At 39.7% G+C, this 18,040-nt stretch overlaps 1 protein-coding gene across 1 annotated transcript; it reads right to left on the bottom strand.

Annotated features, from left to right (window-relative positions):
• Positions 1 to 8,670: 8,670 nt before the first annotated feature.
• Positions 8,671 to 16,386, bottom strand: CDX4 (caudal type homeobox 4). The gene is made up of 3 exons (XM_035028645.1): positions 15,885 to 16,386; positions 10,040 to 10,185; positions 8,671 to 8,877 (listed from the first exon to the last, which is right to left on the bottom strand). Exons 1-3 carry the CDS (start codon positions 16,384 to 16,386, stop codon positions 8,671 to 8,673), a joined length of 855 nt encoding a protein of 284 aa, XP_034884536.1.
• Positions 16,387 to 18,040: the final 1,654 nt, after the last annotated feature.

Here is an 18,040-nt window from a genome sequence, read left to right as displayed (position 1 = left end):
TAATATTGTATATATTATATAATATATAATATATAACAATATTTAATATATATATAATATATATCATACACAATTCATACAGAAAACAAACATCAAAATGTCAGAAGTGCGTTTTTCCTTATAGTGATTGTTTTAAACATAAATGCATTAAACTTTCCAATCAAAGGTGGAAATTTGAATAGATCAAATAACATGATCAAACTATTCTCTGTTTACAAGTGTCTCTCTTTAGATCTAAAACCACATATAATTTAAAAGTGAAAAAATGGAAAAATATATTCCATGCAACTAGTAAACAAACTGCTTGGTGGTTTTTCTAATATCAGGCAGAATAGACTACAAGTTAGAAACTATTATGAAATAAAGGGCATTATATATTGAGAAAAGGGTCAATTCATCAAGAAGATATAATAATTATAAACGTATACATACAAATCAGTAGATCCTCAAAATATATGAGGAAGAAGTCAAACTTTCACTATTCACAGATGACATGATACTCTATGTAGAAAACCCGAAAGTCTCCACCAAAAAATTGCTAGAACTGATACACAAATTCAGTAAAGTTGCAGAATACAAAATCAATGTAAAGAAATTTGTTGCCTTTCTATACACCAATAATGAAGCAGCAGAAAGAGAAATCAAGGAGTAGATCCCATTTACAATCGCACTAAAAACTATAAGATACCTAGCAATAAACCTAACCAAAAAGGTAAAAGATCTGTGTTCTGAAAACTATAGAACACTTATGAAAGAAATTGAAGATGACACAAAGAAATTGAAAACATCCCATGCTCAAGGATTGGAAGAACAAATCTTCTAAAATGTCTATACTACCCAAAGCAATCTACATATTTATTGCAATTCATATTAAAATACAGCCAGCATTTTCACAAAGCCAGAACAAACAATTCTAAAATGTGTATGGAACCACAAAAGATCCCAAATAGCCAAAGCAATCTTGAAAAAGAAAAGCAAAGCTGGAGATATCACAATTCTCGACTTCAGGTTATATTACAAAGCTGTAGTGATCAAGATAGTATGGCACTGGCACAAAAACAGACACATAGATCAATGAAACAGAATAGGAAACCCAGAAATGAATCCACAACTCTATGGGCAACTAATCTTCGACAAAGCAGGAAAGAATATCCAATGGAAAAAAGACATTCTCTTCAACAAATGGTGTTGGGAAAACTGGACAGTGACATGAAGAAGAATGAAACTAGACCATTTTCATACACCATACACAAAAATAAATTCAAAATGGATAAAAGACCTAAATGTGAGGACTCCATCAAAATCCTAGAGAAGAACACAGGCAGCAACCTCTTTGATATCAGTCATAGCAACTTCTTACTAGACATGTCTCTGGAAGCAAGGGAAACAAAAGCAAAAATAAAGTTTTGGGACTTCATTAAAATAAAAAGCTTCTGCACAGAAGGAAACAGTCAACAAAACTAAAAGGCAACCAACAGAATGGGAGAAGATATTTGCAAATGACATATCTGATAAAGGGTTGGTATCTAAAATCTAAAAAGAACTTACCAAACTCAACCCACCAAAAAAACAAATAATCCAGTTAAGAAATGGACAGAAGACATGAATAGACATTTTTCCAAACAAGACATTCAGATGGCTAACAGACACATGAAAAGAAGCTCAACATCACTCATCATCAGGGAAATACAAATCAAAACTAAAATGAGATATCACCTCACACCTGTCAGAATGGCTAAAATTAACAACACAGGAAACAACAGATGTTGACAAGGATGCAGAGAAAGGGGAACCCTCTTACACTGTTGGTGGGAATGCAAACTGGTGTAGCCACTCTGGAAAACAGTATGGAGGTTCCTCAAAAAGTTAAAAATGGTGAGGAGCAAGATGGCGGAGGAGTAGGAGACCTAAATTTCATCTGGTCCCAGGAATTCAGCTAGATAGGGATCAAACCATTCTGAACACCTACGAACTCAACAGGAGATCAAGAAAAGAATAGCAGCAACCCTCTGAACAGAAAAGCGACCACTTTCTGGAATAATCTGGAATGATCTCCTCCAGTTCCATCCATGTTGATGCAAAAGTTGGATATTCATCCTTTCTGATGACTGAGTAATAGTCCATTTTACTTTTCTTGAGGAACCTCCATACTGTTTTCCACAGTGGCTGTACCAATTTACAATCCCACCAATAGTGGGAGAAGGTTCCCTTGTTATTTCCTCACCAACACTTGTTATTTCTTGTCTTTTTGATACTAGTAATTCTGACTGGTGTGAGGTGATATCCCATTGTGGTTTTGATTTCCATTTCTCTGATGATTAGTGATGTGAGCATCTTCTCATGTGTCTGTTGGCCATCTGTATGTCTTCTTTGGAAAAATGTCTACTCAGGTATTCTGCCCATTCTTTAAATGGATTGTTTTTTGGTGTTGAGTTTTATAAGTTTTTTTTTAATATATTTTGGATATTAACCCCTTATCAGATATATCATTTGCAAATATTTTCTCCCATTTAGTAGGTTGTCTTTTTGTTTCATTAATGGTTTCCTTCACTGTGCAAAATCTTTTTAGTTTGATGTAGTCCCAATTGTTTATTTTTGCTTTTGTTTCCCTTGCTTGAAAAGATATAACCTAAATTTTTGTTGTTAATAAGCCTCCCAATCTGTGGTGTTTTTCATAACAGCCCAAATGGACTAAGACGTGTTTGAAATCTCCCTCTGTCTCTATCTTACAAGGAAATATAATTGTATTTAGGGTCTACATAGATAATCCAGGGTAAGATCCTCCTCTGAAGTTCTTTAATCTAATTGCATCTTTTGTCATATAAGAGAATATTCACTCTTTTGCCATATAAGGTTTTATTATTTAGAAGTTTTAAGGATTAAGAAGTGGGCATATCTTTTGGGGGCCACCATTCAACCTGTTCCAGGCTTGGGACTTCCATTTTTGTTTCATCAGGCTAGAGAAGCAGGAGAGGTTATGTTGGAAGAAGAGGGGAGAATTTTTTCCCTTTTCCCTAGAAGGCATTTGACGTGTTGCTTCCTTTGTCCTTAGGGGCAAATCAGAAGTGTGTGCACAAGTACAACTGAAGACAAAATTATAAGGTTCAAGGGGATTTATTCCTGTTTTAGGGGAGCATTTCCAAGTGATCCATTTTGAGCTGGCCTTTCTAAGGCTTTTCTGGTTGGAATGGGTTTAGATAAATCATAGCAGCTTAAGTGCCTTCCTGTTTCAGTGACATTTGAATTTTAATTAAAGATTCACAGACCTAGAATCTCAGAGATTGGTGATTACAGTAAGCTCAAGATCCACACCGTGTAGATGGAGAAATGGGGACTCTGAAAAGGTAAGTCTCCATGGTAAACTCTGGAAGACAGAAAAAGTCTTTTGAGACCAAAGGACTGAATATCACATTAGTGGTACTTTAATCTCTGAGAAACCAAGAGAGGGAAGGGGTGTGTGTGTGTGTGTGTGTGTGTGTATTATTTTGTGTGAGTAGTGGAGAAGAGAAAAAGTATTTGAGGTTTTTTCCAGGATGTCATGTAGAGATTAAAGCTAGAATAGCTGCTTAAAGCCAAGTCAAGTATCTAGACTGTACAAATGAAATAGCAGAGACCCTTATTAATGAAGTGACCTAACCAAAAATTACACAGCCATTTAGTTGCAGAAGTAGGTAAAACTAGAATTTCAGGTCTCACTTTCCAATTTAGTGCTTCTTTTTCCATACCATGAAAATAGCTACTTTTACTATTAACTTACAATATGGATTCTGAAAACCCATAGTAGGGCACTTCTTTGCTTTGCATTGATGCTCATACTTGAAGATTCAATGCCCATATACTCTGCTCTCCCTCTACGCTCCAAACCCATCTGCATGGTATGAGAGACCCACTGATTATCAATTATTGGTGTCCCTCAGTAGCATATTCCAACATTAATATAAAAGAAAGTGATCCCCACCTGGAAGGGTAAACCTAAGTTATCTAAAGTGACTATCTCCAAAGACTAAATCCTCTAGTGAGTTCCTCCCTTCTGTATTGTTATCAGAGTTGCAGCCACTCTGCTGTATTTGTTTGCAGATTTCTTTTTTTTTTAATGTTTTATTTATTTATTCATGAGAGTCAGAGAGAGAGAGAGAGAGAGAGAGAGGGAGGCAGAGGGAGAAGCAGGCTTCCCGCCTAGCAGGGAACCCGATACGGGACTTGATCCCAAAACCCCGGGATCATGACCCGAGCCAAAGGCAGACGCTTAACCATCTGAGCCACCCAGGCACCCCTGTTTGCAGGTTTCTTAAGCCATAATCAACATACAGGAGACTGTGTGAATTTAAAGTATGAAAGTTGATTTTTGACAAATGACACTCATGAAACCATCACCAGAATTTAGATAAGAAACATATCCAACACCCCAAAATGTTCCTTATACCCTGTTGTAATATATCCCTCCTTTCCACCACCCTCCCCCCTTGCTGGCCGCTCCTGCCCTTCTTGACCTGGTTTGGTAGTGTTAAAACATTTCAACCCAGAAAAACAGCCATACTCTATGGATCTGAGCCAAATCCTCCTTTGAAAAAAAGCCAGACCCTCCTAATGATCTTTCTTTGCAGATGTACACAAACAGCTCCCAGACTAATCAAGAGCCTTAAGAAAGGAACTGGGAGATTGGAGCATTTCTATAAAGGGCAAGGAGAATTCTAAAGTCTCAAATTACTTGAGGATAAAAAATTACTTGAAGGGACACCTGGGTGGCTCAGTAGATTGGGTGACTGCCTTTAGCTCAGGTCATGATCTTGGAGTCCCAGGACCGAGTCCCACATCAGGCTCCCTGCTCAGTGGGGGGTCTGCTTCTCCCTCTGATCCTCTCCCCTCTCATGCTTTCTCTCTCTCCCTTATTCTCTCTCTCTCAAATGAATAAATAAAATTTAAAAAATTACTCGAAGATTTGGTGTGAAAACATGTCTCTTAAGGAAACTTTTTTTCCCTCATAAAACGGCATGAATTTGAAAGTAATGAAAATATGAAAATCTGCATAATCCCACCACCCTAGCTGAACACTTTTAGTCATTTGGCACGTTTTTATTCATGCTTCTTTCCTCATCAGAAAAATAATTTCTTTACTGAAACGTACTTTAAAATTTTTATTTATTTATTAATTTGAGAGAGAGAGAGAAAGAGAGAACGAATGGGAGGGAGGGGCAAAGGGAGAGGGAGGAACAGACTCCCTGCTGAGCAGGGAGCCCCATGTGGGGCTCCATCCCAGGACCCCGATATCATGACGTGAGCTGAAGGCAGATGCTTAACTGTCTGAGCCACCCAGGCACCCCTATTGAAACCTGCTTTAAATGCAACTTTTGAGTTTAGGTGTTTAACCTTTTTTGTACATACTTCCAAGCGCACACCACCATAATATAGCCATAAAAGCATGGGGTGTATGTTTTTCTTGGGTTTCAGAGAAAGAATTGACATGTCTTCTTAGAGGAAGTGGCTGCAAAATGCTATTAAGAACAAAAGCTCTGTACTACTGGGTATTTACCCCAAAGATACCAATGTAGGGATCCGAAGGGGTACGTGCACCCCGATGTTTATAGCAGCAATGTCCACAATAGCCAAACTGTGGAAAGAGCCAAGATGTCCATCGACAGATGAATGGATAAAGAAGAAGTGGTATATATATACAATGGAATATTATGCAGCCATCAAAAGGAATGAGATCTTGCTATTTCCAATGACGTGGATGAAACTGGAAGGTGTTACACTGAGCGAAATAAGTCAATCAGAGAAAGACATGTATCATATGACCTCACTGATATGAGGAATTCTTAATCTCAGGAAACAAACTGAGGGTTGCTGGAGTGGGGGGTAGGGTGAGAGGGGTGGGGGAGCTGGGTGATAGACACTGGGGAGGGTATGTGCTATGGTGAGCACTGTGAATGGTACAGGACTGTTGAATCACAGATCTGTACCTCTGAAACAAATAATGCAATATATGTTAAGAAAAAAAAAAAGAAGATAGCAGGAGGGGAAGAATGAAGGGGGTGGAAATCAGAGCGGGAGACGAACCATGAGAGACGATGGACTCTGAAAAACCAACTGAGGGTTCTAGAGGGGAGGGGGGTGGGAGGATGGGTTGGCCTGGTGATGGGTATTAAGGAGGGCATGTTCTGCATGGAGCACTGGGTGTTATGCACAAACAATGAATCATGGAACACTACATCAAAGACTAATGATGTAATGTATGGTGATTAACATAACAATAAAAAAATTTTAAAAAGAACAAAAGCTCTCTATTGTGGTTCTGTTAGCAGGTTCTAGAAAATTAGAATCTATAAAAATAAAAAAATATTTCTTCTCTGGTGAACATAAGTTTATAGCAGGAAAGAACAACGCCCAGAGAAATCCAACTGCTATAGCCAAAGATATTCTTCTTTTTTTTTTTTTGGTGAGGCAGTGTTAGGGATGAGGAAGCTAAGTACCTATGTACACTCAGAACTTAACTTCCTCATCCTTAAAATCCGCATCTCTCTCCACAGTAGATTGGAAGGACTCATTTTAATGTTGATTTTCTTTGTTCAGCACTCAGATGGCCTACTGGCCAATTAGCATGCTATATATTTCGCCCCATAGTTATTGGAAGCAATGAGGTGGAATAGAATGTGTGCTGGCCTGGGAGTCAAGAAATCCTAGCACAGTGCCTGGCACAGAGTAGGCACTAAATAAATAATCATTCAATTTAGTAGACCTGTGTTGTAATCCTAGGTTTTGTCATTAACTTACTGAAAAGTTGGTAACTTTTTGAAGAGAAAGAGAGCTTAAATTGATCTATCTTTGTTACCTTCCCCCAATATCTAGACCTGGGCTAAGGAAAAAAATGGTTAACCAAAGATACTTAAGCCCCTCTAGTCTCTAGTTTCTTAAACTACAAAGTGGGAAATAACAACTCTTGCCTATCTTGTAAGGGATAAGGGTATTAAGCCAGGTAATATACAAGTGTGAAAGTACATTGAAAAATATAAAATATTACACACATGTAAGGCATTATTAAGATTATTGGTAGAAGCCCCAAATTCACTGATGGGGGGGGTAGGTGAGCTGAAAAACAAAGGGTTAAGTCTGCATTTCTAGGTCATAATTATCTGCTGGTGGGCACTGAGAGAGCTGTATGCAACTTCAGTGACATAATCTGATACCAAATGAATAGGAAGGGGCTTTGAGTTTGAATCCATCACTAGAGACTACAAAAGATCATTTTTATGTAACTCAGAATTCTCATCAGCATCCATGATTGCCTTGCTGCATATGTTTGGAAAATGAATGATTGCTTATATCTCCATTTCCCCATCAGCATAATGGGGCAATCGATACCTTCCTCATAAAAGTTTTGTAAAGATGCATGCAGGAAAGGCAGAATATAACTCCAAGAGCCGGGATCAAGATAGAAGGGTTTTTTCCTTAAATCTCTTCAAGACTAAATGACATACCCCCAGGAGCAACCATAGAAAAGAAGCCCACTTTCTGAGATAAATTTCTTATTCTTAACCCAAACACAGGTAGTTATGCTCAAGAATCTAATTTCTTAAGAATTTTGAAAGTGTATCTTGAAAGGGAAAATAAAGTTGTGCTTTGATTACTTTCCTACTTTAATAAAACTTTCTTTTAAACCATCTTAATTTAAAATGAATCAAAGTCCAGCCTTTGGCCACTTTGACATGCAAACAGTATACTGGACCAACACCAAAAACTCCAGGCAACTCTACTCACTGCAACCCAAGTTGTGTGTTTGGAACCTGTAAACTGCATCTCCTTGGGCCACACTGCATTGACACGACATAATGTAAGTAAAATTGAACAGGTTTATGGTAATAGCAAGGAGAGTGCTTATGTTAACTCTGACTGCCACTGAACTGTAGCACTAGAGTTAAAAGACAGAAAGGGGATTAGAGTTTGTTCTGCGTGTTGGAGAGCTACCTTTTTACTGACTCAACCAAGCTGGGCTGTATTGTTCTAGTCTGACTTCATTATTTTGGCAAGATTTGAAATCGACACTATAGGTTGGAAGTTCTGAGATGAGGTAATTGATGCCAGAAAATGATTGATTGATGAGCAAAAATAGTCTTTCTATTTATTATTTTTATTAATCAGTGATAATGGATTCAGAATCATCTCCTGCTGATTTTTAAACATTTGTCTTGTTATGAAAATGCCGTTAGCTTTTGAATTAATCACTTGCAAAAGTAGCTACAGATGGATAAATTTCTGCTTACCTCCCCCCACCAAGACAGCATAAAAGAACACACCCAACATCAAATAACAAACACAAGTACACATACACAAATGTGCCTCCTTCCTGAACTGTTTTTTACAATTTGTTCACAAGTAAGTTTCTGAAATTGTGAATAGAGTTGCAAAGGCCTGTGATTGTAGCTTTTAATCATATAGCTTACCACCAAGTTCCTAAGTGACTGCCATATAGCATAGCACATGACAGGAGGTTTCTGAGGATGGTTTCTAACAGTAAGCGACCTCTCAATTATCTTCAACAATTGCACATCCACTTGTTCTGAATACTGCCTTATGAGAAATTACATCCTGTCCTAACTCGCCTGCTGATATCTTAGAGACCAAGAAGACAATGCTAAAGGATGGGGGACTTTCCATTTCTCTTTGCCTTTTCTTTCATTCAGAGACTATGACCTGCTGTATCTCAATAGGCTGAAATCTATGAACAGCAGATGAGGTGGTGGAAAAAGCGTTAGGTAGTTCCCCAGGGCTGATGGAGCCAGAATCACTTTGTACTGAGCCTCCACTGTTCTCAAACTGGGAGATTTTCTTTTTGATCATCTTTCTTTCCTTGGCTCTGCGATTCTGAAACCAGATTTTCACCTGAAACAAAAAATGCTTTAGATTTAATGGGGCATCATACTGAATGCAGTTTTCATAGTCATTGCTGATACTGTACAAGGATTTTAGCATTTACAAAGCCCTATCATGTGTATCACTTCATTTGAGCCTCCCAATGACCTTGTGAAGTATACCTATTTAACAGGTTAAAAAAAAAACCCTGAGACTGAGAGAAGGAAAGTATCTTGCTTGAGATGAAACTTGGAGATAAAATCCAGGGCTACTGATTCTAAATGCAGTGCTCTTTATATGACACCTTATCCAACACCTCTGTTGCACAGGTAGAAATAAATGATAGAATGGCAGATGCTGAGGTGTGGTGATAAAAAGGGAGGGATTTAAATAACAAAGGTGATTACTATCTGTCATTAAAAGTAACTTCCAATAATAAGTTTAATGAAACACAGAACTGGGTGAACAAGGGTGATGAAATACTGTATCTCTTGCTGTGATACCAATGTGCCTTCATGCCTGGATAAAGTGCAAGCTGCTTGGGATAGGTAACACACTAATGGACTTTCCAATTCTAGCATTCTATGATTCCAGGATTACTTCTAGACTTAAGTGAAAAAACATCAGGTAGTTGTGTAATGTCAAAGTTTAGGTAAATGGAAACCATTGATCCTTATCATGCTTTATTGAGTACCTACAGTATGTTAAATTTGAGGCAGGCATCATAGAATTATACAGACCATAGAAAATTAAATTTCCAACCCTGAATAATAGAAAAACTTAGTTCAGGTAGCAGCATTAGCATTCAGTTACTATTATAGTTTGACTGATGTGAACCAGATAATAGCCATGATTGCCAAATTGCCACTTCATACATTGGTTGTGACTACTTGGGGAGTCAATCAAGGTTTTGACTTGACTGATTAGTTCTATAGGAGTTTTAATTCTTCACCTCCTATGTCCCAACCCTTTGCTTCTCCATCTGCACACTGCCTACCACATTCAATTATTAATAAACCCACTGACCAATGAGACTAAACCAGGAGGTCCAGTAGGATGAATGTGGGCTTTAAGAGAGCTTGGAAAATGTCTTGGTCTTCTGTTTTGCTTCCACTCTTGCTTACAGACTTCCCTAAAACCTCAGCCTATTGAAATAACTATTTAAGACATGTTGGTTGTACTTCCAGTGTACCTGTCTTTCAGAAAGACCCAGGTTGACTGCCAGTTCTGATTTTCTCCGAATGGTGATGTATCTATTGCAGTGGAATTCCTTCTCTAGTTCCAGTCTTTGATGATCTGTGTAAACCACACGATACTTTTCTTTTGTCCTGGTTTTCCCTGTTAGGGGAGAAAGCAATATATTTAATCATATTTTACTTCTTTGGAGATTGTTTTGGTTGAAGGAATCACAACTACTGTTCCCATCCTTATCTATTACTTTCAAATATGAAACAGGTACATTTTTTGAACCAAATATGTCATATATCCACTTTTCCATTAAATTCTTTGTCATCTGTGGCTGTTTTATACACACACACACACACATATATATATATATATATATATATATATAAAACCTATCACACCATCATTGACCTACTTACACCAAAGTATTTTTTTTATTTTTTATTTTTATTTTTTTAAAGATTTTATTCATTTATTTGACAGAGAGATAGTGAGAGCAGGAACACAAGCAGGGGGAGTGGGAGAGGGAGAAGCAAGCTTCCTGCCAAGCAGGGACCCTGATGGGGGGTGCTCAATCCCAGGACCCTGGGATCATGACCTGAGCCGAAGGCAGATGCTTAACGACTGAGCCACCCAGGCACCCTCCTTTCTTTTATTTTTTTTAAAGATTTTATTTATTTATTTGACAGAGAGAGAGATAGCGAGAGCAGGAACATAAGCAGGGGGAGTGGGAGAGGGAGAATATTTTACTTTTTAAAGCAAACACTCAATCCATGATTTTCATTCCCTTCCCTTCCCACTCACATATAGAAACAGCATTGGCAGTAGTAGCAACATGTGGCATACGTACACTTCCCTTTACATTTTATGCAGTTCATTCATACCATTTCCTATTGAACCCCTCACCTACACTTTTGAATTATGCAGAATATGTCTTATCCCCATTTTGCCAATAAGAAACCTGAAGCTCAGTGTAGTTAAGTGGTTTTGTGCTAGTGAGCTGAAGTGCCAGGACCCAAACACATACCTCTGACTCCCAGTCCAGTATGCTAAATATTATTCCCAGTTTAAATATGCTGGGAAGTATAAGAATGGCCCAAGTGTGGCAAACTATTCTGTGATCCTGACATTATTAGTTACATACATTCCTAGTTATATATATATATTCTAGAGAGAGTTTTGTTTGGATAATAATTTAAAAAGAAAACATTTATTGTCACTTAGATTCTGTTCTAGGATAGCCCCTATTATCTACTAGAAAATTTTGTGTGTGTGTGTGAGGGTCTTAAATCAACTATTATTCCCAAGTGGCTAATCAATGGGGGAAGGAGGAGGTGTTGACTTAAGCAGAATAAAATGCATATTCTAGTATTCTTTGAAAAGATATACAAACATTTGCTTTGTGTTACAGCATTTAACTAATTTCTCATGTCCTTCCTCAAATAGAGTTTTATTCTTCCTTTCAAATTTTCCAAAGGTGATTAGGAAGCTTCCCTTTCTTTTCAATTTTTCTAACTCCCTCCAGGATCTTCCTCTTTTTCTCTATGGCATTTGGCAAACTGCTTCTGATCTTCCCTGGTTGTTTTTGATGTGAGGTTTTGGGGAGCGATCTGTAGGACAAAGGTTTCTTTAAAGTGGTTCTCTAAACCCCATTGAGGTGTTAAGATGCAGCACAGGCCTAACAAAGGAGCTACATAGCATCAGATCCCATCCTGAACCCTCTTTACATTCAGGAACACCAGCCAGTTGGTTTGGAATTTACAAGCCCTAAACAAATGTCAGACACTCTTTCATCTCCAGGAAAGAAAAAAAGGGACATGAACATAGAAACAAATTCTGGATGAGAGATATGTTTTAGTATTAAACTTAATGGCTGAATAACTCATGGACTAATAAACTAAACAAAACTTTTCTCCTTGAAAATTGAAAATGATGAGTCCTAGTCAATTAACCTACCTGGAAGGCCCAGACTTTGAGCTGGTTTTTAAAATCCAAACAGAAACCCAGGAAACCAGGGGTCTGGCATTTGGTTAGTTACAAAGGCAGAATGTATATTTGAGATCACAATGAAAACTTTGAGGTTTAATTTATTTCCAGAACTTCATATCTTATGATCAAAATATATTTTTGAAGAGATGTTTCCTAAAACCCTTTCTAATCCCAAAGTAGCTGAGTATTTAAATTCTAACTTGAGGCAGAAGTTAAAATTCAACTTGTGCAGTTCTGTGTTTTCTGCTCTTTGATAATCAGTAAATATAACCAGACTTCAAGAACTCTGGAAGGTTGCAGTCCTTCCCCACCCCCATTGGTCATAAATTCCCCTCTTGCAGTTTCTTCTAAGGACAATAAAGTTAAGACCAGGCCTCTTTATTTGCCATGAAAATCCTCACCCTTTCCGGCAATATAACCCCTGAAGAAAGGAGGGATGAGGAAGAGCCAGGCTGCATATCAAAGCCATATGAAGTGTTAAAAAGAGTCTGTTGCCTCAATCTGACAGATAAGACCTCAAACCTCAAGAAGATGTAGCTCAGGGGAAATACTGACTGCACATTTTGCAAAGAGAAATGAATTCCTCCTGTGTCCTTCCTCCTGAACTCTCTTCTCCTGTCTCATTGCCTCTGCCCCTTAAATGATGAAATTGGACTGAATGGGATTTGGACATCTTCTAGTAGAGCATAATATCCATATTCTTATACCAAACCAAAGCAAAGAGGATGAAAACCAGTTTCCTTCTATAGGGAAAACAGTGCAATTGACCCTGTACAATGACTTTCTATCTTAAGATAACCCTTTGCTGCTTTTAGTTAAAAATTGCATCCAAATTCATTTAAAAAATTATCCAACGAAATGGTCGAAACCAAGGAGCACAATGATAAGCTTCAAGAATTAGTAAGCAGCTTATTTTCTGAAGTGTATTAATTGAGTAAAACATTTTAAGTATAACTTCCCCAGTGTTTTGTCCAGTGGCTTAATCAGAATTACTCAGTTACTTCCTTCTCTCCCCCTCTTTCCCACTTCTAACAAAAAAGCCTTTCTCCAGCTCTACTTAGATTATCACCTTGCCAAAACTCATTTGAGACTACAACTCTGGGTAATAGAAAAAAATGAAAAAATAATTCCTAGCTGTAATGCACTGACAATGTTTAAAATATGAAAATACTAAACTTTTCACAGAACCTTTCTGTAGGTTCCTCTTCATGTAATCTTTAAAATGAGATGTGTATTGGAACAGACCACTTAGAGAACAAAGTGTAAATAAAAATATCTTTCTTTTTAATCAAATCACCTAGGGGACAGACATTTACTCTGTCAGTCCCCTTTCCTTAGAAAATCAAATGTGATAATAGTCATTATGAAATGTTTCTGATTGTTCCCTAATATGTGTATTCTTCTTTCTTTAGCTTAAGGTTATTTAAAATAGTCTTCAGTAATGGGAAGACTTTTATTTGATTACCTTAATCAGAGAAGGGTTACTTCCATTTTGCAGTTCATCTAATTATCGTCTCAGCCATAAGCCAAATGTTGTCCCACAATACTACAGAGTGAAGTAGAAAATTCAGGAGGATCTGACTCATTCATTCATTTAACAAATATTTGTTTAACACTATGTACTAAACATACAAATAGGTGCATTTTGGTTCAGAGTGGTCCACTGAAGTGATCAGCTTAATTTTTTTGTGTGTAATTCATAACCTGAGATCCATAGAAGGGCTTCAGTGGATCCATGCATCTCCCAAAATTATTTTAAAAATGATGTGTGTGTGTATGTGTGGGCATGTGTGTGTATACGCACATGCATGTGGGTGCAAGTATGTATCCTTTTGTGCATTTTTCTGGAGAGAGTGTCCATACTTTTCATTATATTCTTGAACTGCTGCTAAATCTGTACCTTGGGCTACAAGCATATAGCAAAAAGATAATTTTAATTTATAAGACATTAAAATGAAATAAAGATAGACTCTAATAAAGCCTCATCTACAAGATAAGCTCCAAGAGTCAGAGGGGTTCCAAAATAATTCAATTTTAAATTTCTTAGTAGAATTTGGAGAAGAAAACCTTGTGAAGGTGGCATTGTACAGCCAGGTTTAAAGGTTTGTGATGAAGATATCACAAACTAAGGAGTCCCTTTCTAAACTTCTCCTGGCACCAGCATTACCCAAGAGGGAGACCCGAGCTCATAAAAGCAAATGCAAATGGGAGACTTTTAAGCAGAGAAACCTGTCATATTGTCTCTCATAAACAAAAAATTCAAGACTCAAGATCATTTCTTTTGTCCTTCCCCCCCCCCCCCATTGTTCTCTCTTCCAAACATACTAATGACTTTCCTCTTCTAATGTGTTTCAAAACATAATCTTGGACTGGGAGCAGCTACTTTTTGACTTTTGTGTCTTTTGCTGATCTTAGGGTTTAGTAAATGGATGTTAATTACAACCCTAAGATTAGATGTAATAACAGCCCCAGGAGTGCCCCACCTTAACCTAATTTTTTATTCTACAAGCAGCAGACTCACCCATATTGTAAAAATGAAGATTTACTTCCAAACACTTTAAAGCCAAGTGTTTAAGCTCTATTCTTAATTTGGGATTGCTATCCTAGTAATGTCCCAATCAACCGGAACTGCCTCTTTCTAGCTAAGAGTCCTCCTAATGGTAAAAGTTGTTCCCTTCCCACTCTCCTGCCTTTGCTTTTTAAAGGGGAGAAAAAGTGCAGAACTGTGAACTAAAGCATAATCATTATGGACAAATGCTATTGAAATTCATTTCCTCCTCAGAGGGATAAAAATGATAGAGTCAAATTTTACCAATTTTCTCTAATGACATAGAGCGATAGGTTGGAATAATAAAAATGTGATAAAAGAACAACTACAGCTGAAAACAAACATCTCCTGCCTCCCCCCATCCAAGATTAAAGCAGAGTGCCCATTTCCCCTGCCTTGGGCTCCCAGCAGCCACCCACTGTCTTGCTGGTACCAGCATGGGTCAGCATTAGGCTGGAATCTCTGGGCCTTCCTGCACTCCATTACAGACCTATATCCAACCCCTGTGTCCCCAGAAGCCTTCCTGGACAGTTATGAAGTCTTTAACCACCTATTAGTGCTGGGGCTGTTATTCCCGCATGCCCTAGGGATGTTAGAGTTGAGTAGCTTATGATGTCCCGGCAGTGTGCTGTTGTCTTCTCACCTGACTCAACGCTTGCATTGGCAGAAAGGAGTTTGGAAGAAGGCAATGGGCTTGAGTCCAGCTTGCCTCTGCCACCTTGGGTGAAGGAAGCTGCAGCTTCCTTGAGAGGCCAGGATGACGAAGCTATTTTGCCACTGGGGCTTTCGTGGCTTAACTGGAGGGTCCATTGCCAACCAAGCACCATGAAACCAAAGTTGAGTATCACCAGCATTTCAGGGAAGCAGACCTGCCCAGAAGGGGAAGGGTTTTAAATGGAAATGGCAAGTAGAAGTGATAGCATTGGGTTGGTGGCTATCCTCTTGCCTCATTCACCCATTGACCTTTCCTGTGCATCTGTTTTCCCATCTGGGCAACTACACTGTTGGATCCTGATCCTTGTGGCTCAATGTGTCCATTGTCCACCAGCTCGCTCCCTTGACACATCAGGAAATGATGAAAAACACTCCCAGGATCGGTTTGGTTCCAAGCACTGCACTCTTCTGGCTTTGAGCAGAGGCACATGCAAGGGAGGTCACTAATGGGAGGGGATCCTGGGCACTCAGCCACGCAGTAGTCCTCAGCTAAACTGTCCCTGGAGAGTCCTGAGAAGTAGGAGGGCAGCAGACAGGCCAACAGAAGTAGAAGCCAAGCAAAGGAAGGAGAAGTGTGAGGGCATTGGGATCAATTACTCACCGGTCACCTGCACTGTCTTGCGCATCCACGCATAAGGGCTGGGGCGGCTTCTGTTGGGAGAAGTGGCATCCGGGGCGTCGGGGTCTATGGGGAACAGTGACCCGCTGGCTGGGGCTGGCAGGCTGCCATTGCTGCTTCCCCCGCCCGCAGGGCCCAAGTTGCTGTATTCCTGAGAGCCAAAAGTGGAAGGGCTCGAGGTCATGTCGTTCATGGGTACTGTGCCCATTGTACTGGATGGCCCGGGGTACACAGTCCAGTCTTCTCGAGGGGGACTATACGGTGAACCCCATACCCCCAGCGACGGCCCGTGAGGATCCATGCTGGGCATATGGGGATACCCCATGTAGTGCGCATAGGCAGGGGCCGCAGTGAAGTTGGAGGCTGGCAGGGGACTCCCACCACTCCCAGTGCCGCTAGTCCCGGCGGTGCTGCCTCCCGCGGGGCTCCTGAGAGTGCCCACGTACATGCCTGCTTCTTTTTCCAAAAGGCAGCTTCTGTACATAGTGGCTTGGGTATGAGGAAGGAGCTCCCTAAGCCATTCTCAAGTTCTTGTAAGGCCCCAGCCCGACTTTGAGAAGCAGCAGGGAATCAATGGGTCAGTCGGCAGCTGTGCTGCACGCCCTCCTGTGCCTCTCAGACTACTCCATCCGCGTTTTCTACCCGTCAGGTTTCCAGGTGACTGGTAGCCCGATATAGATGGGCCACCAATGGCTAGGCTGACGTCAAGGGGCTTCAGGCTTTTACATAGCATTTGCATTCAAATGAAGGGCCATTTCACTTTCACAGGGACTTGTTCACTCTGAGCTCCCTCTCCCAGAGCTCCCAGGCCTTTCTGTCTCATCTTTCTCACTTTTGTCCATCTGGTCTCCATAGCACTAGTTTGTGCTTTTGGAGGCAGAAGTTCCTCCAGGGGTTTCTGACCGGTTCCCTCCAAAGTGAGATGAAGACAGGCAGAAGCAGGGCGAAGTCCTGCTCTTTGGGATTCAGTCCTTACCCTGGGGCCTCCTCTTTCTGCTGAACTTCCCTTGCTCAGCCCAGCCTGCATCTGTGGTATTCCCTCTTCCCACATTCCCCTGCAGGGGTACTCCACTGGAACTGGCCCAGGATACCACTGAAAAGAGCTTTCCCTTTTCTGACCCGCTCCCTCCCCCAGGAGGAGGGCTTTGTTTCTAAGAACAGATTCATTTCACAAGTATATATTGTGTGTCCACTGAGTGCTAGGCACTGCTGTAGGCACTGGGAATACATACAGCAGTGAAAAAGAGACAAACATATTTGCTCTGCCTTCCTAAGGTTACATTCCAGGGGACAACAGGCTGGATTAATTGGATGTTTCAGAAACATGCACAAATTAAAGAAAGATGAAGAGAGTAGGTTACAAAAAAAAAAAAAGAAGGAAAGGGAGAAGAACCATGTGGGTAACGGGCTTTCTTCTTTTCATGTCAGTTCACTAGTCTCAGGTGTCTTTCTACCAGGTATGACTTCTGCCTCAAAGCCAGTGCCCCAAGGGATCAAATTCCTGCAGTCTCAAATCCAGGGCAGCCACAACTTCCAACTTTCTTTCACACTTGAGGAAATTTCCTTTGTAAAGCTCCAATTATTGAAAAAGGATTGGCTTGCCAGCAGATACCAAATGAACGCAAGATTTTGGTTCAAGATATCAGATAAACTTCTGACCACAAAACCAATCTGTATCCCAGTGTTCTTTCCCAGCCCCCCTCCCCAAACCTACCACAATCTTTAATCTAGGCTGTGCTCCTACTCAGGGAATGTGCTCCTCTATAAAGTTCAATCCAAACTGGCACCCCTATTAACTGATCTCTCTTTGGCTTTGGGAATATCACTTCGCCTCCGGGAGTTTCAGGGATGTTTCCTGAGTAAGATAGAGATCCTAACAGTGTCTACATTACAAGGCAGACTTTACTGAGATAATATATGCAAATTGCTTAACTTAGTGCATGGTACACAGTATGCAACCACTGTATTCATTAATTCACTCAACAAATATTTATTGACTTCTAGGTGCTGTTCTATGCATTGAGATATCAATAGTGAACAGACAAAACCCCTGACCTTATTAAGCTTATATCCTAGTGGGGAGAGAGACTAATAAGAAATTACATTTTATGGTTTGTCAGATGGTAATGATCAATGCT

The sequence above is a fragment of the Mirounga leonina genome, unplaced genomic scaffold, assembly GCF_011800145.1.
Source record: "Mirounga leonina isolate KUSES-001 unplaced genomic scaffold, KU_Mleo_1.0 Mir_204, whole genome shotgun sequence".
Taxonomy (NCBI): domain Eukaryota; kingdom Metazoa; phylum Chordata; class Mammalia; order Carnivora; family Phocidae; genus Mirounga; species Mirounga leonina.
Note: the sequence above shows the minus strand (reverse complement) of the source record. Positions and strands in the feature narration are given on the sequence as shown.